The sequence below is a fragment of the Hyperoodon ampullatus genome, assembly GCF_949752795.1.
Source record: "Hyperoodon ampullatus genome assembly, chromosome: 5".
Taxonomy (NCBI): Eukaryota; Metazoa; Chordata; class Mammalia; order Artiodactyla; family Ziphiidae; genus Hyperoodon; species Hyperoodon ampullatus.
Window position 1 is genome coordinate 70,510,887 of NC_136918.1, and position 26,776 is coordinate 70,537,662.

At 40.0% G+C, this 26,776-nt stretch overlaps 1 protein-coding gene across 3 annotated transcripts in view; it reads left to right on the plus strand.

The window, feature by feature from the left end:
• Nucleotides 1-11,011: 11,011 nt before the first annotated feature.
• VEPH1 (ventricular zone expressed PH domain containing 1) overlaps nt 11,012-26,776 on the plus strand; it is a gene marked incomplete at both ends in the record, with an annotated part of 216,361 nt that continues 200,596 nt past the window's right edge. For all 3 annotated transcript variants that reach the window (XM_079705451.1, XM_079705452.1, XM_079705453.1), the window contains one exon: nt 11,012-11,149. In XM_079705451.1, the coding sequence (XP_079561577.1) occupies nt 11,012-11,149 (138 nt within the window). The remainder of the gene's footprint in view (nt 11,150-26,776) is intronic.

Here is a 26,776-nt window from a genome sequence, read left to right on the forward strand (position 1 = left end):
ATTGTATGTGAGCCTTGTGGCTTGTGGGATCTTAGTTCCTTGACCAGGGATCGAACCCACGTGCCCCCTGCCCTCGCAGTGGAAGCGCAGAGTCCTAACCACTGGACTGCCAGGGAATTCCCACTACCACATTTTGAAAATCGAAGTATTTTTTATTTTAATGAAATAGACAATAAACCTAGCCCCAGGTCCTTATTCTCCTTTTCCTAAAACAAATGAACCAAAAAAACAAACAAACAAACTCTTGCAGTTCAAGCCATGTGTTATTTTGCTGAGCTAAAAGGAAGTTCCTGGACCTGTGTGAATTTCTGTGTTTCTAATGGACTCTTGCAAACCTGGGAGTCTGAACACAGAAATGGTATACCTGAAGCAGTGTGAGTGGTTTCAGGTAAGAAAAATTATTTATAGAAAATGAAATCATCCAGGAATTCTCAGTGTTTATATATAATTTACACATTTAAAGTCGTTATAGAATTTATATATGTTCTGTAAAGGAAGCATCTTAGTTTGACTGTGGTTAGAGATTCTTTATTTCAAGTTTTCCAAGGGAGTGTGGGAAGGGGTGGAAGTTGTGCGGAAACAGGGGAGGGGGGAGAGCAATACTCTGTGAAACTAATTACCCAAAGGAATTTATGAAAATTGTACACGGATGGATGGATTCCATGATTAGGTTTATTAAGGTCAAATAGTACGTGACTAGGATCCACCAAACAAGTTTAGGTGGTTAAAGTGGAAATATTTGGGGAAGTTAACATATAATTGTTTAAAAAGAATTAATTTGGAATGTCCCAGTTTCAAGTACACTGAATGACTACATTCCTTGTAGGCCTTTCCTGTCTCTACCTGTTGTCTGTGGAAGCCTGTGGTTGTCACTGAAGAGGCCCATTAGACAGAGGTGGTTCCTGATGAGTCTCCTAGTCCACTTCCTTTGCAAGGAGCTGCCCTGTGGGGACCCAGGAGAGCCCATCCACAAACCTGTCTTTAGCTGATTCTGTCCCATAAAACTTTTTCAAAACAAATGGCAGAAAACCCAACCTAAAATCACTTAAGCTATAAAGGCTTACAGTGAAGGGTGGATCTTGCCAATATCAGAAGCAGCTGGTTTAAGAGGCTTAAACAAAGTCACAAGATTTGTTTTTTGGTGGCAAGAGCAACCAGACCTTGTATCTCATCATTAAGTCTAGAAGGAAAGACTCTGTCCCCCCAAAGCCAAACAATCATCTTTATCTTGAATCTCATTGGGCTGGAAGGGGTCACACACCTCCCCTAAATTAATCACTATGGTTAGGAGAATCCAATTCTCTGATTGGCTAAGATCCAACCTGTTTATGTAAATCAACTCTATCTAAAGGACCTCATTTCCAAGGAAATTTGGGTATAGTTTTTACCAGAAGTAGGATGAGTGGATGTTGGGCGGTTAACACAGAAGAAAGTCCTCTTCACTCCATGAGAATGCTTTTTAGCTGAGCCAGCAATTTATTTACATGGTAGCGTGATTGCCAATGACATGGAAATATTGATATTTGTGCAATTTGTACAGTTGTACAACTTACATCTTATTCTCCCCACCACGCTACCCCACCACACTCACATACTTCATTTGACTGAAAGCTCTAGTTAGAAGAGGCTCAGAAATATTCTATTGCTTTGTGTGCAGGCAAAACCTCAGATCAATAAGTGTAGAAAGCCCATGTCATGAACATAAGGGGAGAGAAGTGCCTCCAGATACAACAATCCACTGGGTACCACCAATTAATTTATGCATTAGAGGTTTGAAGAGCACTCTCCTTAAAGGAGAGAGAGAGAGAGAGATGGAAGGATATGTAGGACTGCTTGTAAGGGATCCTCAGTGTATTAGGCCTGAGAAGAGGAGTTCCATATTTGGATGGTAAGAGGAAGTGAATTAGCAATTTGGATGGGCACAAGAAGGGACAGTGCTGGCTTGGAAAGATCTCTAGTGCTACTAGATGCTTCATTCAGTTGTTCAGGGTTTCACTAGCAATACTAATATAGTTAGATTGTTTGCTCATTGAGACTAGTTATTTTCCTTCTCTTGTGGTATTTTTCTTCTATCATATTTGGCTTAAATACTATCTCATTCCACTACATTCCTCCCTCCATCCCTCCCCAGACCTTTTCACTGATGCCTGCCTGATAAAAGGCCCCACATCTGATATTAACCTAAAACTTCCTTGATTCCTTAGAGTGAGCTATTCATTAACAGCACCTAAATTGCTGGTTGTTAGGCAAATCTTCTAATTCTTTTCAATCTACGGATCTGCTCCGAGAGGCTTCTGTAAATCTACTGCAGAAATAAGCGAAGCTTTGTGCCAGTTGTTAGCACTAAGCAGAAGTTTGAAAGAGGGAGGAGAAGTTACTCATTTGCTCAATTCAGCATGGTGAGTCCAGGGGAGGGAATCAAGTGTACCTCAGGCTTGACAAGCAGCTCAGGAAAACACGGCTGCTGCCTGCCAACAGGACAGAACCAGGCAGGGGCGACTGGGCTGCTTCTGAGCATGGTCGTGGGTTCCTGCCGAATTGCTCTAAAGATCAAGCATTTTTCCATCTATTTCCTATGATGGCCAGAGTTTCCTGTGCTAAGAGGTATGGCTGTCTTCTTTCCTGTCCTTTTGTTCAGCAAAAACAAACGCTAATTAAAGTAAACGTCAGAAGCGGTACTGGGGCAAGGAGTGGGCTTCGGGACTGGGGCAGAGAAACTTCCAGCGTCTGTGGCTGATTATGAAGATAAAGTGCATTTGGGAGCTGTGTGTCTAGCCATGTATGCATGCTTTTCAGTTATTACGATAAAAAAAAAAAGCAACCTCTCTGTGAGTTATTAAAACATGTCTCTAGGCCTCTGGAGCAGAAAACTGTGCTTCTAGATTCACAGAATGTGCATTTTTGTTTTATGCCATAATAGTCTAGGCTCATTTCTATTTCATACTTTTGTTTACCTCAAGAAACATTTTGCAACCAGCAAAGAAACTGGCTCTGCCTATGATTTTCAAAGAAAATTCAGTGGCATCATTACAGTCACTGGGTAGGACAGTCACCATTATTGTTTGTTGTTGCTGTCATTTTTTTCCCTTGATGTTTCAGTTACCTTACAAATCATAACTGAATCTAGCCACTTTTTTGTTTTTCAAATACATATTTAAATTGCTATAGTACTCAACTGCTGAATTCCATGACATTTATATATGTTTTCAATTTAAAGACTAGAAAAAAAAATACTTAGGGCATTATTTGAATTGGTCATGCAGTTGTTTAATATATGAAATTTAAATGTAAATAAAGATACATTTAACACTGAATTTTCCTTGTAATTTGCAACTCTGGATATGTTCTCTGGAAAAGCAAACCCAAAAAATTGGAATTAAAATTTTTTTGATGAGATTTGTATCAATTCCAGAGCAAATGTGTCTTGTGAAGTCAAAATTTACAAATGAAAATTGATACACCTTGAAATCATTATGACAGATCACAAATTCTTGGTTTAAAAAGTTTGCTAGATGTTTCCTTCATTCCTGATAAAATGTTTCCTATCTGTGTTCTCATAACTTGCAATACCTTTTCAAAATTAAGTAGATTTTTTTGAGCTCTTGCCTAAACAGGTCACCAAACCTATATTTTGTATGCGCTTATGATAACAAGGCTGCTACAAACTTAGACTGTATGAGTTCTAGCAAAAACACCAAGGGTTGAGTCCTTTAGCATCATTTGGAATAACCCAGCCTCGAGGGCTTTCAGTAGAGGTGAAGTGTAGCAACATGTCACAGCACAGGGAGCCGAGAGAAGCCCAGGGAACAATAGACATCTTGTGGGAAGGGCTGAAATGTATGCGGCCCATTCCCATGGGAACGCCTGTAGTTCTTTCACACTGTGTGAAAAAGATGCTCCTTGAAAAGGATCTTTAATCCTTTCTTTCAAGGGAAAATCTGAGAACTTTATTGAAAGTTTCTAGTACCCAAATGGGTCTAAGTCAGTCACTGGGCATTTTAAACACAGGTGAATAAAATGAGAATTTTTTGATGCACAGTAGTGTTGTCCAAAGCATAATGCAAATAAATATTGCTATTCTAGAATTATCTGAAGTGAAGAAACCAGAGAATACCCTAACCTGGAGTTGGAAGCTAGAGGCTCATTTCTTCATAATAATTTGTCTTCCAGAGATAGTTATGTTTATTGAAATCCCCCCAAAAGTGGTATCCCAATAGCTGGATGATTAAGTCCTCTGGTTCAAGTGTGTTTTCATTTAGCAGAATCTACTGATGCATAATAGAGTAAACCAGCAATGTCTTATTAGCACCCATTCAGCGTAGGTCACCTTGAAAAGTCATAAAGAACTTTTCCCTCTGGTGCCCTGGAGGGAATCATACCCTCCCTCCTTCCTAATAAACATGGGAGTGAGCGTGACACTTAAGTAGAAAGCTCAGGTATTTGGATTATCTGGCCACAAAAAGTCTGAGATACATTGTATTTTAGTCCATATCCGCTCTGTGAAAAAATTCACTGTTACTGTTTGGCCATGGTGGGGACAGCATCACAGTAAAGCTGTCTCTCCAAGAGAACAAGGCAAGTTTGCCAAGAAATCAACAGGGACACATACAAGATAGTGTATGAACTGCCCAGATTTAAGACTGGGGGAGAGCACAACTAGGATATAAATATGACACAAATGGGAAAGACCTAGGCATCTTTAACGCTGTGAATTCAATGTCAGGTAGCAGTACAGCCATCGTTAGCATTTACAAGGTATGGCATGGGGACATGTAAACAGGAGAATGACCTACAAGAATAAGGATATTATTAAGGATATGACTGCTGTCACCCTTTGTGTGGTTGCTATATGCCAGATCTGCGTGAAATGCTTTACATAATCTCTTTAAACCTCCCAACAACCCACAGCACCATCCTCAGGTGTAAATAAGGAACCTGAGGCTCAGGGAGGTTGATTAATCTGCCCAGGTTTATACTGCAGGTAACGGCAGAGCTGAGCCCAGATGTGTCCAGGTCCCCCCACACTTAACACTCTGCTCTTCTTACTGGGTCCCCATACTCTGTCCAATTCTGGACCCTAAGCTCATTTAAAAATGAAAGAAGGGGCTTCCCTGGTGGCGCAGTGGTTGAGACTCTGCCTGCTAATGCAGGGGACACGGGTTCAAGCGCTGGTCTGGGAGGATCCCACATGCCGCGGAGCAACTAGGCCTGTGAGCCACAAGTACTGAGCCTGCGCGTCTGGAGCCCATGCTCCCCAACAAGAGAGGCCGCGATAGTGAAGAGGCCCACGCACCGTGATGAAGAGTGGTCCCCACTTGCCACAACTAGAGAAAGCCCTTGCACAGAAACGAAGACCCAACACAGCAAAAATAAATAAATTAATTTTTTTAAAAAAAGAAAAAAGAATAAGGTATTTGAATGCAGAGAATGTGCTTTAAAAAAAAGAAAGAAAATTGAATAAAAACTAGTGATAAGTACCATGAATAATGAATAGAGGATAAATTAGAGGGAACACAAAAGAAATATAGTTTATTCCATTAAAAGGGAATAGAATACAGCTGCTGTATCAGAAAATTATCAGTGAGAGAATACACCTTCTCACGGATGACTAGGTTCTCTATTTTTATACAGTAAACTCTTTAAGGGGACAGTCCTCCACGTGTGGATGGCATAAAAATAGATTGACCACCAAGTGTTTAGGAAGATTTAAGAGGTTATTCTCCTGAAGCATATGACCTGGTTCAGTGGCAGGTGTGTGGCCACCCTGAGCACACACCTTTATGGGGTAGCACCCCTGGGGAGACACCTGCAGTGTTCATATTTTGGTGATCATGCAGATGAATTTATCTGCAGCACAGCTTTTTGTGCACCTCATCAGCAGACAGGTGACTCCATGGGACGAGCAGACCTACTATAGGAACAGACAAGCTAGGGGTAGAGAACAATATAGTTTAAAACATGTTTTAAAAATGTGTCACTAACTTTTGAAACAGTAAGGAAGGGTTTTGGTACCTTTTTCTCCTCTGCAGTATCAATAGATGAAGCAGATAAACATTTTCTCTGAGTATTGTTGCAATATTTAAAGTACCAATCTAAGTCTGATCTAAGAATCTCTCAGCAAATAAAGTGGGAAAAAACAGGGTATGCATCTTTGTCAAGTGAGTTTGTTCTGTTTATTAGCAACTTCCTGCATCCTGAAACTTTCAACAATGTTGATCTAGAGGCTGAGCAAAAGGATGACTTCTTTAGGAGATGTGACTCTTCCTGAACAAACTCTCGGTGTTTCAAACTCTGTACGTGAAATCTCGAGGGGGAGGGAAGTGTTAATTAAGCTGCAATTCTCCTCCCTTCCGGGGAGGGGAGCGGGGTGGATGTTGAGAAATGGCTCCCGATAGCCGTCCCATTCACCTGCTTGAGTTCCTATTGAAACCGTGTTATCTGCGTGGCTTTTTTTCCCTCCATTCTTCTCAGGGAAAGTATAGATTTTCATGAACACAGGCAGTTTTGTTTTCGCTGTTAAAAACAACTCCACTTTACTGGAGCAGGCTTTCTGTTTCACCCCAGGAAACAGAGCATTTCACTCAGAGGTAACTCTCCACTGGGTGAGGCGCAGCCTGTCACCTGACCAGCTCCAGAGCTGCCAGTGGCATCGGGCTGCATTCCTAGAATTCTTGAACCCGGCACAGCAATGAACAACTTCAGGTTCACTGAGCTGAGTAGATTCCACTCCCTGTGCCCTTGGAGTCCGCTGCCCGGGTCTCCCACCCAGTCTCAAAATAGACCGCTGAGTAGCAGCTAGCAGCAAGTGCGCCTTTGAGGAGTAACACGCAGGTAAAGCGCGTTTGCGGGGGACAGCTGGGACTCCCCGAAATGTGTTGCGCATGGTTCAGAATCATTTCTCTTTTTGGGGTGTCTGTTTCTCCATACAGAAACCCGACTTGTTAGTCAACATCTGCTTTAAAAATGTAGACTGAATAATGAGAACCTGGGTGTCAGATTAGGGTCTCTTAAAGATTAGGGTAAGAAATTAGGAGGGCCAAAGTCGGGGATGAAAAGGAATTTTATAAGCCAGTTTTTGTAACATAGAAAGTAGAAGATTTGGAGGCTGACCTACTTGGATGTGAATCTTGGCTCTGGGGCATGATGTTTAACCTCACCAGTCTTGCTTCCTCTTCAGTAATCATACCTACCTGCAGGGTTGATGGGAGAACTGAGAAGAAAGTGTCTAGTGAAGAACTTGGTACATAGGAAGTATTCTAGTGTGTGTACCTACATGTGCTTGTGTGTGGACGGTGGATGCATATGTACACCTACATATAGGCCACAGGACTATGACATTCATAAGAGTACGAAGTTTCTCAGAAGATGAGGTAAAATTTGATCTGGCTCTAACCTTCTGGGCTGTTGCAAAGAGAACAGCAAGAGAAGCCAGACACCTGAGCAAAACATTGACCAGAGCTGCTGAAAAATAAATAACATGCCCTGTTGATTCTTATCCAGGAAAGGGTGGACTGGATAAGGATGCAGGGTGCTCTTTAAATGAGGACGGATGGAAGGGAGGCAGCTCAGTAATTACCATGCACAGTCATGTATGTACCTGCACACAGTCCTGAGAGGGGCTTTGTCCTGGGAGACCAGCTGCTTTCAATCCTGACTCTTTGCAACTTATTCTCCGGGTCCCCCTGGGCTGCTTGTTTTCCTCTCTGAACATCAGTTTCTCATCGCATGGAATTGTTGTGAGACTTCAGTGACTTGTTTTGTGGGAAACTCTCAAGACTAGTGCCTGACACATGGTAAACACCCACTAAACATCAGCTGGTGGTGTCATTATTTTACAAAGTGCTCTTCTCTGTGTTATCTGCTTTGATCTTCAAAACAACCTGATGAGGTAGATGAGGTGTGCCGTAGACACATTTTGCAGATGAGAAAACTGAGGCTTGGGGAAGGGAAGAGCATGAACCAAAGGCCCCATGACCACTGAGTGGCTGGGCTGGAACTTGAATCTGGGGCCCCAGACAAGCAGGTGGCTTAGGATGTACTCCGCGCACAGGCACTGAATGAAACCTGAAGGTTCTGGCTAAACACCATTTCCTCCGCAGACCCATTCCTTATCATCTTCCCCTAGGAGAGATCTCTCTCTCCCTCATACTTGCCCAAACTTCCTTTTGTAGCACCTCGGGGGCTTTCCTCTGGGCCGTCCTTGTAACGTAGAATGTTTGGTACAAGCCCCTCTCCCCCTCCTCCACCCCTGGATGTGTGAAAGTTCTCACGTATGGCTACTATGTGTTGAACAACAATGTTGCACATGGTGGACACACAAAAGTAGCAGCTGCAGCTGGAAGCATGAGTGTGGGACTCCACACCAGGTGTCACTGCAGGTGTGAAAAACAAGCAGGAGCCCAGGAGAACCCTGCGGGTGCCTCTCTCTCCCAGCACGTATTTCTTCTCCTTCTCGGAGTTCCAGCTCTGCTATGTCTGGGGCAGCTCAATCTGCTTCCAGAAGTGCCTGATAGTGACCAACAAGCTGACTGGTCAAGGTGAAGTAATTTCCATCCAGTACCTTATTTTCCTGAATATTATTTCACGGAGACTCTGTCATTGCAAATACCTGGGTGGGGGAGGGCGAGGAGGGGAGCAGGGGAAAATTCAGGAAAACGCTGCCCTAATTTTGCTTGTAGATACTGTAATTCACCCCTTCACATTTGCCAGGATGCAAAGGTCCTCTGTAGGATCCTCACTCTCCTCTCTCCCCATCCCCTGGAACCTTCCCCACCCCTCTCGTTCTTTTCTCATCCTCTAAGCCTCTCTTCCTTGTGACTCTCCTGCTCTCTGGTTAGCCTAAATCCCAGGGTGTAGATGGACAAGGATGCAGGGTCAGTGTAGGAGGCAAGAGGAATTCATTTTCTTGCTTTATGACCCTACCCATATCTTCATCCTCAGACGTTACTAATGAGGTTTCTACTCCTAACGGGAGCCTCACGTGGAGCCTTACGTGTCATCATCAGTCCACAGCAGTCATGAACTGGGAGCCCAGCACTGGAGTCTCTGGGTCCAAATTCCAGCTCTCTAATCTACTAGCTATGTGGCTTAGACAAGTTATTTAATGCCTTGTGTTCCTCACCTGTAAAATAGGAATGAAATAGCCTCATACAGTTGTTATGATGATTAAGTGAGTTAATGTTTACAAAGCATCCAGGATCTGGCGTATAGACAAGCATATGTAAGTATTGGGCGTCATTTTTCTAAAGCTGGTAGGTAGTGCAAAAGTTGCATGTAGGGGGCTTCCCTGGTGGCGCAGTGGTTGAGAGTCCGCCTGCCGATGCAGGGGACACAGGTTCGTGCCCGGTCTGGGAGGATCCCACATGCCATGGAGCGGCTGGTCCCGTGAGCCATGGCCGCTGAGCCTGCGCTTCCAGAGCCTGTGCTCCGCAACGGGAGAGGCCACAGCAGTGAGAGGCCCGCGTACTGCAAAAAAAAAAAAAAAAAAAAAGTTGCATGTAGCCAATGCTACCCTTGAAATCTCTTCAATGGCCTATAAATTGTACCATTTGGAATATTACAGATAGTTTCTTTAGTTAGGTGACGGATTTGGCTTGTGTTTAGAGAGCATGTTGTATGGAGAGTACATATCTTTAAACTTTAAAAGTGCTTTAGAGGTGCTGCCACAGTGATAGCTCACGGGGGGACACACAAGGGAGCAGCAGACTCTCCCTTTTCACACTCATTCTGAGGAACACATTCAGACTGAAATGCTGGGCAGAATCGCTTATGTTACATACATTGCTTATGTTACATGAATTGCTTATGTTACCTAAATTACTCTCAGCTCTCACTCTCGGAACAAGTGGCTGCATTTGTAAGTTACCCGTATGTATGAGGTGACTCCACTCTAATGTAAACTTGAGGGGAACCCACTGGCCTGAGATCAGAAGAGCACCGCCACAGCTACCGTGAGGCCTCAAGGAAGTCTTAAACCTCCCTGGTTATGAAATGATTGCTAAGGTCTCTACCAGTGCAAATGGGCTATGGTTTTATTAGGCCCAGAAAGAATCTGATGAGAATAATCAGTTATTTAATTGGTACCATTGCCTTACTCTCTGTGGGCTGTTAAGTAAGAACTACAATGGGACTTTATTATTTCAACTTTGGGAATAGAGGGAAGATTGCCCGATCCTAAAACCCTTCCTCTTTAGCCTTCATTGCAATGTTCTCACCTTCAAGCTCTGTGTTCAAGTTCACGCTCACATTCTATAGAGATTTATCTGGTCTCATACTCCCAGGCAGAGTTCTTTATTTCATAGCCATTTGTTTAGAGAGTACATAAGAATAGGGCACCTTCTGGACTGAGGTTCAGGAAGCTCCTGTTGTCAATACAGCAAAGAAGCCCAGCCAAGGAGGTAAGTTAAGCATCGGTTTCCACGTCCAGGAAACAGGCAGTGGGTCTAAAAGGTGTTTCCTGTGTTCTATCTTCCTTTCATTGCCCTTTTCTGTTTGGTTCCCATGGGAATCTGTTTGGGGAAAATCTGGCAAGTATTGGGCATATTTGTTGCTGGTCCACTTGTTTCCTTGTGGCAGGGAGAGAAGGAGAGGATATAGAAAGGAGAAAAGTAGGGGATTTAAGCTGCTTTTTTGAGGCTCAAATTAAATTCTGGAGAAATATAATCATTTTTGACAGGACTTCTTGAGACAAAATAAGGAAAGAGTTCTTTTGAAGATCACCAAGCCAGAATCTGTGATGCCATGCACATTTCCAAATGTCTTTGTTTTCCTCTCTCTCTTCTGGGCACCAAGTTCACATTCTGAGCTCATGCCGTCCTACTAAAGGCTATCTTGTGTCATTTTTTTCTCTTGCAGAGAGTGTCAAAGAAGACCTCAAAGTCTGGAGAAAAATGACCTTTCAAGGAATACGAAGTCTATGTCCTGCTACATGTTTTTGTCTCACTAACCTCTGGTGACTGAGACACATGGTCCTGGGCCTACAGACAGTCCATTGATTATCAGACTCCTCAGCATGCATCAACTCTTCAGACTGGTCTTGGGACAAAAAGATCTTTCACGAGCCGGCGACCTCTTCTCCTTAGATGACTCTGAGATTGAAGACAGCCTGACAGAAGCCTTGGAGCAAATTAAAATCATTAGCTCATCTTCAGTAAGTAAACTCGTTCTTAGACTAGACCCCTGAAATGACCTATTCTGGAGCTAAATGACTGTACAAATCCTGGGGGAAAAGATCTTTGCAGAGGAAAGAGGAAGGACCACTCATGTTGGTCTCTCTTAACTCTTCTCTGTGGTTTAGCTGGCATCTAAGAAATAATACCAGGGAAGTCTTTGACTTGGGGAGCAGCCAGACCACCTTTTGCCCATTCACAGAGACCAGAACTCTGGAAATTACAGACCAGGGTGGAATTCTCACGAAAGGCTGTCTAAAGGTTGTTTCTACATCCGTGAAATGACATGGAGAGGAGAGGGAGCAAATCTGGGGGAAAGCAGACCCACCAAGCTGAACAAGAGCATCAGTAAACAAAGCAGCGTGTGAGATGGGGGTTAAATAATGAAAGAAGGCAAGGTGACACCTCCTGCCACACAGGTAATAGGAGACCAGGACAACTATCACTCTGCTGCCAGAAGTGACAGTTGCCCAGGGCTTAATAACGCTGATTCTGTTTGCTTCTGTATAATCTCCAGTTTTTGAACCTTTCCTTTGCCCCTTTTTCTACACCCCCCACCCATTTAATTCAACTCACCCATTATCAGCCCCCAGTATGATGAGACAAACTTAAAATCTCCATCAACCCTCCCATTCCTTCGCTTTTCCTCAGTGTCAAGATTATATATCCTGAAAGCACTTCTGAAAGAGAGTGCGTGTGGAGTGCCTGGCGTGGTCTGATGTTGACCTTCTTGACTGTGCTTGGAGGTTGGTCCCATTTCAAAGGCCAAGGCCACCAATTATCCCCTCCCATCCTCCCAGCTCAACAGTGTTTTTGCCAACACTTTGCACAAACACCCACCAGGCACAGGAAAGAGACAGGACTCCGGCCATAAAATACTGAATAGCAAATATGTACATATTTCAGAGATAACAGCTTTCTTCCATGTCATAATGAAAAGATGCTTAAAAGGAATAGCAACCAGTGCTGCTTCCTCATCAAATCTGTCAGCATGTTCTCTTGTTGGCTGCCATTAACGTGCCAAGTCCGCCCAGTGACAAGTGAAGTCACTGCCCAAACACTATTTTTTTCTCAGGTAATGTCTTTGACAGCAATTATGTGTCCAGAAAATTAATCAACTTAGTCTGAGTCAGAAAACAAAGTATTCCTGGAACATTTCCGCTTTCTGGGTAGGATTTGTGTGCTATTTCCAGCAGTCCCTTCCTTCGCACTCCTCTGGAAATAAACTGGCTGAATGTGCTACTGATTTTATCTAATCTAATGGAAAATATATATATCTAGGTATCTGTATCTATATTTCCCTGAAGCCTATTTCCACTAGAGGTCACTAGTGTCAGTGATTTCTTCTGTTTCTTCATCAATTGCTTTGTCTCACAGATGTCAAATTCAGAATTTCGGGACTGGTGAGTTCTATTATGTGTCCCCACTTTTAACCATTAAGGCTGGCATGTCCTTTGTCATCAAGAGCACTGTCCATACTTTAAGCCCTCCACTTAGCATCCCACGAGACTAGTAGGTCTGGAGAGCTAGTAGTTCTCCTGAGATCTACGTCTATTAATTTCTGTCACATCCCATTTCTTCCATTCTCTATCTGTAACCATGGCACAGAGTAGATAGGTGGCAGAATAAAAAGAATAATTTTTTTTTAGAGAAATCATGCAGATCATTCCAATTTTTAAATGCAGGGATCATGTTGATCAATGCAGTTTGGAAATTTGCTGATCAATCCTAGTTATAAACATGTCCCTGTTTGGCATTCCTTCCCACCTCCCCTCCTTTAAAAGCCAGTTCAAGTTTCATTATTCCTGAAATGATTTCTGGTGGTTCTAGTTCTTAGTGGTTGCCTCTTTCTAAAAGGACTTAATTGCCCTTTTGCATTATACTTTTCTTATAGAAAGTCATCTATTCATATATCCTCAAGTGCAATCTCTACATGGGGGAATCCAGGATCTATGTTTTCAGCCTTCATTCATATCTCTTGCTGAATTTCAAGCTCGTACTAATTGATATCCATCACCTCAGATTCAACATATCTAAATTAGAAGTTGTCACTTTTCTTCCAGTTATACTACCCTTTTCCTAGATCTCCAGGTTTGAAACCTGGAGTCATTCTTGATCTCTTTCTCTCACTCTCGCCTTTTCCTGTGAATTCTGTAGGCACTGCATGAGAAATGCCTCTCATCTGCTGCTTCCCTTCCCTTCCTGCTGCTATCACCTTGGCTTAGGCTCTCAAACCGATTGATCTCCCTGCCTTTGGCCTTGCCTTTCTCTAGTTCAATCTACTAACAGTTACCAGCTTAGATTTCCTAAGCCAGGTTTTATTACATGTCTCTCCATTGTTCAAAGTGTTTCCGTGATACCTCAATACCCATGACATTCAATAACCAATGCCAGTGATCAGTCCCCTGAATGACCATGCCTACTCTATGGTTACTTCCCTGTTAGCTGCATCTCATCCTTCCCTTATAACCAAGATCAGATAAATATTCCTTCTTAGGCCTTTCCTAATGACCCTGGATCTCAGTAATCAATTCCACTTCTCAATTCCTCTTTAGAAACATAGAACTGGAAGGACCTTCTAAACTGTCTTGTCCAACTTCCTTCCATGACAGAAATCCCTTCTTTAGGATTCTCGACAAATAGGTGGCCTCTCCTTCTGTTTTTGCAATGATGGGGACATAGTAGGTTTCTGATATTTTTTTCCTGCTCCTCCATTTTCCTTTGGTAAATTGCCCCTTCCCATTGCATGAAGCCTTCCTTGATGGGGCCTTGAGTCAAGGTTTTCTACTTTGCCTTTGCCAGGGAGGGGGGAAGGCAGGAGTGGGGACACCTGACCCAAGCTATGCCAATCAGATTTTCTTTCCCAGTAATTCTAGGAAAGAAATCAGCAAAGGGTGAGCTATCATGATGATGGTGTCCCAAAGAAACAGTCCTCGCTTCCTGTCCCTCTATGACTATAGCTGCCTCAGTCATTGCCTTTCTAAGGCTAGATACTACAGATTTCCCTTCAAATCTGCAAGCCACCTCGTATCTTTTAATTATTTTATTTGTTTGTTTATTTTGCTACAGTTATCCAAACTTTTTCTGCTGCTTATGAACAAAGAATCCTAACTGTCAAAGAGATAGCTGTCTCACTGTTGGAAGTTCAAATTGTTAGTGTGTTCCCCCCTTTGGCCTAATAAAATCGCAGTCCATGTATTTTCTTTCTACTATTCTTTGTTCTATTCTCTGCCCTCAACAATCAAGAGAATCTAACCTCTGTTCCTACAAGAAGAACTTTAAACATGTGCAGATAGGTATCAGGTCTCACCTCTGGCTTCTCTTCCCAGCTGAATATCCTTATGTTTTTCGTGACAAAGAAGGGCCTGTAGCGGGGACAGTTTACACCAGTCTCTGGTCTGGAAACTCAATTTTGTCAGTATGTGAGAAATGCTATTTAAATCATGCTATCAGAAGTATGAAATATAATGGTGACTTAGTGATTTATAATGAAAAGTATAACTCATGTCTGTCAGAATTATTGTGTGTTCCATGCTATTCTCCCCGACTCTATTTACTCAGTCTTTCTCTAGACAAGGAATATTATTACTGATTAGGCGTCTTCCTCCTCTATTATAATCACATTTTAGCCCTGCCTCCCTGAGATTGTATTTAACTTACCTGTAAAGTCACCCATGTATAGGTAGTGTCTTGTGTTAGCCCTGTAGTTATTAGCTAATCCCACTCATACAAGTGGGGTTTTTTTGTTTGTTTAATCCTCAAAGGGCAATCTTTTTTCCAGATTTTTGGAGGATGGCTCTTTGTAGCCTATGTTCTTAGAATTTTGGTTACCCTCCCCTGGAATCTTTTAAATTTATTATTGTAATTTATCATTGCCTGATACTTGAACCAATTGCTTGGAACAGTTGCTGATTCTAGTCAGATACTCTGCTTCTAAAACTTCTTTTCAATAGTAACATCACACAGTTGGCCACATTTTATCCTTTGATGTGCCAAGACCCTCAGGTTAAATCAAGATTTGTAATTAGATAACTTGAAAAAAAATTTTTAAGTATAGAATGTCACATTTTAACCATTGAAATAATATTCTTGTCTTTAGGCCCTCATTCCAGAATGTTTATACCTTTTAAAAAACCATGATTCTGTCCAATATATTAGTTATCATTCCCAGCTTTGCCGAATCTGAAAATTCAGTAAGCAAGCCTCTAATCCTTCCCCCAAAGTCACTCATAAAACAATAGAATGTTACTAGACTCTGCTCTGCAGTCCATGCCCTTTTTTTCCATCAGTTACTCTAAAACAGAGCTGGAAAATATTTTATCCTCAGGCTTGATTTGAGAAAGTGACTTCTCACTCGAAATTCTAAGTTCCCAAATACACCTTTAAGTTTTGTCTTTTCATTTCAAGTCTTATCTGGACTACCTAGGCTCCCTCTTTCCAGACTACCCGGGTGAGACTCTCTCCCTATCTATTCAGCCTCTTCTCATACTCTCAGCACCACCTTTCCCACGATGCTCACCCATGCCTAATCGATCTACCCGTCTTCCAGTTCTCTTTAATTTTTTAACAATAAAAAAATGTTAGGTACACAAAAATCACCAAATTTAAGAAATTAAATAAAATTGTTATCACCTGCATGTGTCTCTCTAACCCAATGCTCCTCCCTTTCCTCTCTTAAGGAAACCAATATCCTGTTGTGGTATTTATCCATACGTGTTTTTATTTCTTTGTTACATATGCATGGCTCAGAAATGATTTATAGCACTGTAGTTCATGTTTTTAAACTTTATATAAATAGCGTCATAAGTCTCAATGTTATGTTTTTGAGGTTTATCTATGTCGGTACATGTAGTTCCAATACTTTTGTTTTCAGTGCAATAGTGTATTCCATCACATGACTATGCCATAATTTATTTATCCAGTCTTTTTTTGATGGACATTCACTATTTTAACAGTGCTGCAGCAAACATTCTTATAATTAACAATTTTGGCAAATGTGCTTAATATCTAGTGTACACAATCAGTAGTGAAACAACTAATTTTGGGGTTTTGTGTACTTTCAATTTTCTGATAAACTACCAAATTGCCCTCCAATGTGGTTTTACCAATTTACACTCCCATCAGACATGTACAGTATGAGAGTCCCAGTGGCTTTATTTCCTGATCAATGCTTGCTTTTATCAGATTTTTAAAGTGTCAGTTTAAGTGAAGCAGTGTCTGATTGTTATTTAAACTCTCACTCCTCTCATTATTAGGGAGTCTGGCCATTTCTTCATATGTTTATTTGGTATTTGCCATTGAGTTTTCTTTTCAGTAAAGCACCTCTTTATGGTTTGGGTTTTTTTTTTTTTCTTTCCATTTTTCTCTTGAGGTTTAAAAAGAATCTGTTCTTGTTAAAGGAGTTTGCTTGTATATTTTTCTACAAATCCTTTGTCACTTTGTGCATGTTGCATGTCTCTTACTCCAAATATAGCTTGCCTTTTTTTTTTTTTTTTTTTTTTGTGGTACGCAGGCCTCTCACTGTTGTGGCCTCTCCCGTTGCGGAGCACAGGCTCCGGATGTGCAGGCTCAGTGGCCATGGCTAACGGGCCCAGCCGCTCCGCGGCACGTGGGATCTTCCCGGACTGGGGCACGAACCCGCGTCCCCTGCCTCGGCAGGCGGACTCTCAACCACTGCACCACCAGGGAAGCCCAGCTTGTCTTTTACTGTAACATCTTGATATCCGATAGGATGAGTATCCCCAAACTCTTTCTTTAAAATTGTTTTGATTCATTTCTGTTCTTTAATAATTTTGTATTAAGCTTCTCAAGTTTCATGAATAATTCTGTCAGTATCTTGACTGAAATTTCATTATATCTATAGATTAATTTGAAGAAAATTAACATCTTTATGGTACCGTTTTCTTATCTGTAGATAATGTTCATCTGACCATTTATTTAGATCTTCTTCAATATCTTTCAATAAGGTTTTACGATTGTTTTCTTAAGGCCCTTGAGTCTTGTACATTCTTTAAAAGTTGTAAATATTTTATGTTTTTAGCTGAAGTTATAAATGGTACACTTTTAAAAAATTATATTTTCCAACTATTTTTGAGGTGATAATAGTATAAATGACACTTGTATAGTAATATTATGTCCAGTAAACTCCCTCAACTCTCTTATTACTTATAAATTTTTTCCATTTATTCAACAAATATTTATTAGGTACCTACTATGTTCCAGACACTTCTATGCTGAGGACATAGGAGTAAGTAAAATAGACCAAAAAAAAAAAAAATACTCTGCCTTCATCCATTTAATTGGGTGAGGCAGAACATAAAATAAATAAGGAAAATATGTAGTATATTAGAAGAGGATAAGTGCTATGTAGAAAAATAAAACAAAGAATGGGGACATAAAATTGGAGGTTTGAAATTTTAAGCAGAGCAGACAAGGCAGGCCATACTAAGAAGATGACATTTAAGCAAAACTTGAAGGAGATGAGGGAGCATTACCTGTGGATACCTGCAGGAAATCATTTCAGGTAGAGGAACCATCAAGTACAAAGGTCCTTAAGTTGAGGGCAGCCTAGAGTTTTTGAGGAACAGCAAGGAGGTCAGTGTGCTTGCAGCAGAGGGAGCAAAGTGGAAAGATCATAGGAGATTGGGTCAGAAGGAAAGGGCAGCCTGGATCGTATTGGTCCTTGGGCAGAGAGTTGGAGAGTTCTGACCAGAGAAGTAACATGATCTGACTTTCCTTTTCCTGTTTTGAAAAGAATCTGCAAAAAGGCAAAAGTGGAAACAGGGCGGCCAATTAACCTGCTTCTGCAATAATCCAGATATAAGAAACAACAGAGACTCTTGGAGCAATAGAGGTGATAAGAAGTGTTCAGATTCTGGATACATTTTGAAAGCGGTACAAACAAGATTCATTGATATGGGTACGGCATGTAAAAAGAGAGAGAGAAAGGACTCGAAGATTTTTGGCCTGAAAAACTAGAATGATAAAATTATTGTTAAGTAAAATGGAGAAGACTGGGAGGAACAGATTTGGGGGAGAGGTAGAAAGGAATCAAGAGTTCTTCGGACATGTAAAGTCTCAGTTGTCAGACATCTGAGCAGAGATAATAGTGTAGATAGTTGGATATATGAGTCTGGAGTTGAGCAGAGAAGTCTGGGCTGGACATTTTAATTTTGGAACTCATCAGCCTTGAGACTGGATGGGATCACCAAGGGAGTGAGTGTAGACAGAGAAGAAGAAAGTCCAAGGGCTGAGTCCAGTGCACAAAGATCAAAAAGATGATGAAGGAGGACAAGTAAAGTAGACTGAGAGAAGGGTCCAGTGAAAGAGGAAGAACGTCAGAAGAGCATGATGTCCTGAGAGCCAAGTGGACACTATCAAGGACAGAGGATGTCAAATGCTGCTGATAGGTCAAGTGATGTGAGAACTGACCATTATTGCAGCACATGAAGGTCATTGTGACTTGACAAAAACAGTATCATTGGGTAGAGAGGAGTGAAAACTGGATTGGAGTTTAAGACAGAATGGGAGGAGATTTGGAGAAAATGAGCCGTGACAACTCTGGGCATTTTCCTACCAAGAGGAACAGGGAAATGGAGTGGTAATTAGAAAGAATTAGGGAGTACAAGAAAGGATTTTTTTTAAGAAAAGAGAGGCACATTCTTTGGAATTTTTTATATATACAATCATTATCTTAAAATAATGATGGTTTTGTTTCTTCCTTCTCAATTCTTACGTCTTTTATTTGATTTCTCTGTCTCCTTGTCCTGACTAGCTCTTGAGAACAATGTTGAATAGAATAGGAATAGAAGATATACTTTTTTCCTTCTTTTTTTTTTTTTTTTTTTTTTTTTTTTGTGGTATGCGGGCCTCTCACTGTTGTGGCCTCTCCCGTTGCGGAGCACAGGCTCCGGACGCGCAGGCTCAGCAGCCATGGCTCACGGGCCCAGCCGCTCCGCGGCATATGGGATCCTCCCAGACCGGGACACGAACCCGTATCCCCTGCATCGGCAGGCGGACTCCCAACCACTGCGCCACCAGGGAGGCCCCTTTTTTCCTTCTTTAAAGGAAGCTTTCTGACTTTGCAACGTAAGTATAACGTTTGCTCTAGGCTTTTGGTTAATACCTTTTGTCAGATTAAGGAGATTCCCTTTCATTTGTATTTTTCTAAGAATTGTTAAAGTTTATCAACTGCTTTTTCTGCCCTTTCTAGATAATCCAATTTTCCCTTTTAATCTGTTAATGTGGTGAACTGCAGTAAGAGATTTTTAAAATATAAAGCCATTGTTGCACTCCTGGGATAAAATAAAATTTTACATTTATTTTAATATATTTCCTGATTTGGTTTCATATTTTTAAAGGAGCTTTGGAACTGTAAGCTTGGCCTATAATTATCCTTTCTTCTACTAATTTTACCTGGCTTTGGTATCAAAGTATAAATACTAGTCTCATAAAATGAGTTGGGAAATATCTCCACATTTCTATTATATACAACAGTTTTATAAGGTGGTGATGATCTATTCCCTGATCTCACATAACACCCTTGGGGCACCATGAGTTTGTTTGTTTGGTTGGTTTTCTGGGGTAGATTTTTGAGGTACTGATTCAATTTATTTGAAGAAAATGGAAGGATTTTTGCTTCAGTCACTTTGGTAAAATATAATTTCTAGGAAATTGTACATCTTATCTGAGTTTTCAAATTGATTGGCATTATTTTGTGTGTGTGTGTGTGTGTGTGTTCTGCTGCATCTGTATTTAAATGCTCTTTTTCACTGATATTTTCTTTCATCAATATTTTTAGAATTTTGTCTTTTTTTAAAGCTTTTAGCATCTATATAGGATCTTTCTTTCTTATTAATTTCTTTTTTAATGTTTATAATTTTCCTCTTTGTTCTTTCTCTGGTTGTATTCTGGTTTTTTTTTTTTTACTCATCTCCTGAGTTGTATGATTAGCTTATTGCTTTTTTTACTTTCTTATTTTTTAATATAAGCACTTAAGATGATAGATTTCTTGCTAAGTACCACTTAGCTTCATCCGACAAGTTTTTGAGACACAGTATTTTCATTATAAATTCTAAATACTTTATTGATTGTGATTCCCTCTTTGACTCATAAGTAAGTTAGAAGGTTGTGCTTTAATGTCCCAAAGAATATTTGTAATCTTGTTGAGTTAAAATTTAACTGCATTGTAGTCAAAGAATGTTAACTGCATGATACCAATTGTTTGGAAATGGTTGACTTGCTTTGTAGCGTAGTTTATGGCTAATCTGTGCACACAGTAATAGCTAATGCTTATGTAGCAGTTGCTTTGTTCCAGGAACTGTTCTAAGAGCTTATCACAAGTTAATATGCTTACTCCTTTCTAAACTTTTGAGATAAATATACTACTATTATCCCCATTTTATAGACGAGGAAACTGAGACACAGAGAGTTTAGTAATTTAACTTGTCCAAGATTATATAGCTAGTAAATTGTAGAGCCAAGAATCAAGTTCAGAGAGTTTGGCTTCAGAAACTGTTCTTAGCACCACACTATACTGCCTGCCTCTTTACATGTTTCATATGTGCCCAAGAAGAATGCATATTTCTAATCATTGAGCATAAGATATTAAGCTTGTCAATTAAAGAATTCTTATTAATTATATTGTTCAAATTTTCTATAGCCTTAATGAAATTGTTTTTGCTTGGACTGCCAATTGCTAAGAGAGGCATTTAAAAATTTAAAATTTCTATTTCTAGTCTCTTAGTAGTTACCTTTAAAATTTTAGCAAACATAGTCACTATATTTCATCAATTCTAAGATACTTTTCACATATCTGTATCTCTGAAACAAGTATACATTTTATAATTGATTGCAATCTGACAGTTGCTATGGGCCAGGCAATAGGCATAATATAGTTGTCATTGCCCACGTATGCATGAACTTATAATAGCTTTGTATATTGTTATCATTCCAACTAAATTATGTGCATTATTATTACCAATATTGAGTTAAATATACATTTAAAATGTTTCAAAACTTCTTAATATAATGTGGCACTGAAACAAAAACTTATTAGCAATGCAGAAAGGCATGGAAAGAGAGGACCAGGGTATAAATTTTGTGTTAGTGAATGAAATATTCATCATTGGGGGAAAGATAGAAATTCCATCTTTTCTTGCGAAACAGTAACTGAGAACTTTATGGAACCTAAAACAAAACAAAATAAAAACACCTTTTTATTACTGAGGTATTTGTAAAAGATTGCCTATTAAAATATAGTAAGAAAAAAGAATAAAATAAAGTATAGTAAGTAGTGCAACTGAAAGCAGAAGAAACAGGCAATTCCCTTAGAATAGATCAAAGAAATTTCAAAGAAACGAATTCATGTCGTGCATAAGGTTTTCTTTAAGGCATGATGTAACTCACAATTAAATGGCACATTTTTCTCTTTCTTCATAATGGTAGGTCTTATAATTGACACCTTCTTACATCTGATAAATTATAATGAATTTGTCTAAAGTTACGCAATGGCTCTATTCTCCTCCTATTACCACAAGGAAGTTGGAACACTTTAATACTCATCTTACATATTCTGAAGCAGCACTTTTATTCTACCTTGTTTAATGCCCTTAAAACTATTCTTTAAAATTACTGATTTGTTTTTTTAAATTCAGCCAATCCTTACTTTGAGCACCTAAGGTACTGTTTCTTTTCTCACCATTCTTTTTTTTTTTTTATTCTCTTCCTCCTTTTTTTTTTCTTTTGAATCCAAATTCCTACTTTCTGAAGTATACATTTTAAAGCCCCTTCAGTGAAGGCCTGTTAGTAATAAACCCTCTCAATGTTTGTTCTTCTGTTTTTCAGACTTTTTGTCTTTATTTTGCCCTTAATTTTGAATGATAATTACCTGGATATAGATTTCTAGATTTGTAGTCTTTTTATTCCTCAGTAATCTATACTATTGCTGTTGTGAAATCTGCTGTCAGTTTGTCATTCCTTTAGGCATAATCTACTTTTTTCTGTTTTAATATTTTCTGTGTCTTTGATGTTATAGGTTTTCACTATTATGTGTCTAGATGTGGTTTTATTTGTGTGTTTCTACTTAATCCTCATTGTGTTTTGTGATTTTGAGTTTTATGCCTTTTATCAAACTTGGAAAGTTCTTAAATATTATATCAAATATTGCCTTTTCCATCTAATCTCTCCTTCTGGAAATCCTATTTATTTACTTATTTATGCATTCCACAAATATGTTTTGAGTACCTACTATCTTCCAGCAATGTTTTTAGATATTGGGAATATAATGGTAAACAAAGCAGACAAAAAGAATTGCCTCATATCCTTTATATTCTATCCTATTTTATCCATGTCTCTCTTTCTTTTTAATTGTGGTATAATTGACATATAACATTATGTTAGCTTCAGGTATACAACATAATGATTTGATATTTGTATGTATTGCAAAATGGTCACCACAATAGATCTAGTTAACATCCATCACCATCAAAGTTACAAATTTTCCCCCTTGTGATGATAGTTAATAACACTGTATTGCATATTTGAAAGCTGCTGAGAGAGTAGATCTTAAAGGTTCTCATCACAGGAAAAAAATGTTTTGGAACTCTATGTCTCTTAATCTTTTATATTTTCCATCTCTATGTGATACTTTGTTCTTTCGTTTCCTCAGCTCTATATTCCAATCCACTGAGTCTTTGGGGGTTGGAATTTGGTTGCCACCCAAGTTTCATTTGGTTTCCATTCTAAGTTTCATTCGGTTCTTTTTGACATCTTTCGGGTCCTTTTTAAAGTGACTTGGTCTTTGTTCATAAAAATAATTTTCTTTGGGGCTTCCCTGGTGGCGCAGTGGTTGAGAGTCCGCCTGCCGATGCAGGGGACATGGGTTCGTGCCCCGGTCCGGGAAGATCCCACGTGCCGCGGAGCGGCTGGGCCCGTGAGCCATGGCCACTGAGCCTGCGCGTCCGGAGCCTGTGCTCCGCAACGGGAGAGGCCACAACAGTGAGAGGCCTGCGTACCGCAAAAAAAAATAATAATAATTTTCCTTTATACATTGAATCATTTTGAACATATAATTGCATAATTTGAGATCAATAATTCTATTACTTGAAATTTCTGAGTATCTAATCTGCTTATTAGAAACTCAGTCCCTTATTTCCTTGAGTGTTTTATAAATTTGAATTCTTTAGTTGTGTTTAAATAAGGATTTTACTTGTGTGAATACTGAATTGCTTGAGGGTTGAGTGTTTTATCCCTCAAAGTAGTTTTATACTTGCTTCTGCTGGGAACCCCAGTGATATTATCATCTCTGGGACAGCTTTTGGTTTTGTTGTTGTTGTCAGTGTTAGTGTCTTGACTTTGGAGATTCTTGGAATGGTAAAATAAATGAGGTATGCATATAGGTGTGGTTTTTAAAGTGGAAAGAGTGATACAAATATAAAGGATTATCAGTATGGACGCCAATGTAGAATGTGACCATAACCGAGGAGTAACTATGTGCTCTTTTTTGTGCTGAATGTTATTTAGTGGTTATGGAATAAATGTATAAAAATTGTAACCATAGAAGGCAATATCTGTAATTCTCTGTAAGTTATAAACCCAAGGCTGGCTTTTAGGGTTCTGGTATCCTTAAGAGAAATAATAAACATAGTAATAGCTAACCTTTATCTGTACTTACTATGTGCCACAGACTGTTGTAAATCCTTTCCCTGTATGTTAGCTCATTTAACCCTCACAACTATGACTGTAGGAGGTAAATATTAACAACATTCCAATTTTAAAGATTAGGCAACTGAGTTATAGAGAGATAAGTGATTGCCCAAGATTGCAGAGCTGATAAGACCAGAACATAGCTTTGAGCTTGGGCAGTCTGACCCAAGAGCCCATGCTCATAACCACTACGTTATACTGTCTCTAAAGGGGAAGAGAAATGGTCCATCCTTTGCCATAAGATGTTTCCCTTCTTCTCTCTCAAGCCTCTACTTTCATGCCAAATCCACTCTTCCCACCACTAACCATTTTATTTCAGAGGTTCCACATTCCCTTTTGCCAGCAGGCCATTCCCTGAAGACTGCTTACAGCATAGAGAAGGGTGACTGAAAGGCTAATGGATGTTGATGTGGAGGTGTAGTGTCTACGGCTGAGTGGGAGTGATCCATCCTGATAACTAGACCTGGAGCAGCACAATGCGTGCTTTTTCATTGTCCTACTCCTTCATTTTGACATGCCCACTACTTTAGGATAAATTACTTTAAAATTGACAATGACCAGGTCACTGTGAGAATGAATCTCTAAATTCAGCTTGATGTGTTTGCTATTAAATAGATCTGGTCCTTGGAAGATATTCATTTTAATATGCATGGGTACTAACCCAATGTTGTGCTCAAGCATAAACACATACATATGAACACATATATATTTCATAAGAACAGGGTGTTTCCTGGAATGTGAATCAGTAAAACCCTAACTTCAAAGCTGATTCTTCACCAAAAAGCTTTAAACTATTCAATTACATCATTCAAAGAATTTAAAAGGTTGGGGTTTTTTGTTTTTGTTTGTTTTGCTTTGTCTTTTTGAATATCTGCTGAAGGAAGCAGTTAACTACTAATTCAGGTTTTTCCCTTTACTGGAGGAAATCTCCTTTTTAGAGAATAAATTTTTCTTCATGTCATACATAGGAATTTGAATATATAAAATTTCCAGTTGAGAAATCTCTTTATGTTTAGTGAAGTGGTATGGAATAAGAAATTATTACCTTCAAGAGGTTCACAGTAATAAGAAGGTTCCTAACTGGTGCACCTATACCTAATATATTAACATATCAGCAGAACTTATGACCAGTGTGAACTGATTTATCCTTATGGACAGCTGCTCAACCTTGCTAGTTAGAAATCTTTGAATATATGCCTTTGGTTCAACAATCTCACTGACATTATCCTGTACACTCCAGCCTCATTCCAAGGCACCTTTTTCAAAATTTCCTAATAATTCAGTACTCTCTTAGCATGGAAGTTATTGAACCTTTGTGTTCATGAACCAAGACACATATATATGCCATGTGCTTTCATTGATTTGCACCTTCAACTTTTACTGAGGCTTGTTTCAACCAAATGAAAATCTCTTTGCTATTTGTTGTTAAATGATTGTTTAGGCATGGTTTAGTACATTTCTCAATGTCATCTGTATAAGCTCTGTGGTAACTGGGTTCCAGGGACCCAATTTAAAATGACTGCTCCAAGGGAGAAACAAAATCTTGGGTGAGGCCATTTCCTTTGACCAAGGACAGTTTTGGCAGGCAAACTTGGCCATGAACCAGCTGAGAAAATGAGTGTCTTTTTCCTAGCAGGGGATTTGGGCAGTGTAGCATAGTCTCCACTACAGTCTACCCCTGGCACCATGTGAGTCCATTTGCTTTATGTAATCATTTCTTCCCATACGGAAACAGCTTCTAGGAGATGCTGATTGATCTCTACCACTCCAGTTGGTATCAGTGCTGCAATTGGTACTCATCGCCTCAGTGGTAGGCTGAATAATGGTTCCCCAAAGATGTCCACATCTTAAACTCCAGAACCTATGGATTTTATCTTACATGGCAAAAGGGATTTTTCAGATGTAATACAGTTCAGGATCTTGACATGGGGAGATTGTTCTCTTTTATCTGGGTGGGCTTGGTATAATCACAAGGATCCTTGCAGTAGGGAGGCAAGAAAGTCAGAGGCAGAAGAAGGAGATGGAATGATGGAAGCGAGGTTGGAGTGATGTACTTTGAAGATGGAGGCTCATGGAGGCCATGAGTCAAGGAATGCACACAACTTGTAGAAGCTAGAAAAGAAAAGGAATTGGATTCTCCCCTCAGAGCCTCCAGATGAACTATCCATGCTTCAGCCCAATGAGACTCATTTTCAACTTTTTACCTCCAGAACTGTAAGAAAATTAATTTGTCAACACAAATTCTTGAGCCTCTAAATATGTGATAATTCATTACAGCAGCAACAAGAAAGCTGATATAGTCTTCCTCCTCCACCACCTATTCTAGATTCTCCTCAACTTCAGCTAGCACCTCTGCTGATTTAAGTTGCTTCTTAGTGGGGTGACTCAGATGCTTTTTCCTGAGGGATCTGAGACCCTGGTCTCCATGCCCTTTTTAGGCTGCGACTACTCCATTGTCCATTTACATCAAAATTGGGCAAGGGAGTGCCTACAGATGCCCCACTGCGTAACAGCAGCCCAACCTCCTCCTAATGCTGTGGCCAATTACCCTTGCCAGGATGGCAGCTCTTTTCATTTTCTGCTGGTCTCTTGACTCAGGAACCTGGAGTGGCTGGTTTCCCAGGCTTGTGTATTCTACCCATAGTGAATTCAACACCATGCGATGGTCATTATTTTAGCATGTATGCATGTATATATATTGCTTGCTGGAGAATGGTGGCCCATTCATATAGAGTATTTGCCTGAGTTGCTCCTTCAAAAGCCTATTCTACTGATCTGTTAGTCCAGCAGTTTCAGGTGGTATGTGATAAGAACAAGTGATAGAATCCCATGATCATGTGCCGACTGCTGAACCTCCTTGCTGTAAAGTGGTTCTTTGGTCAGATACAATGTTTCGTGGGATC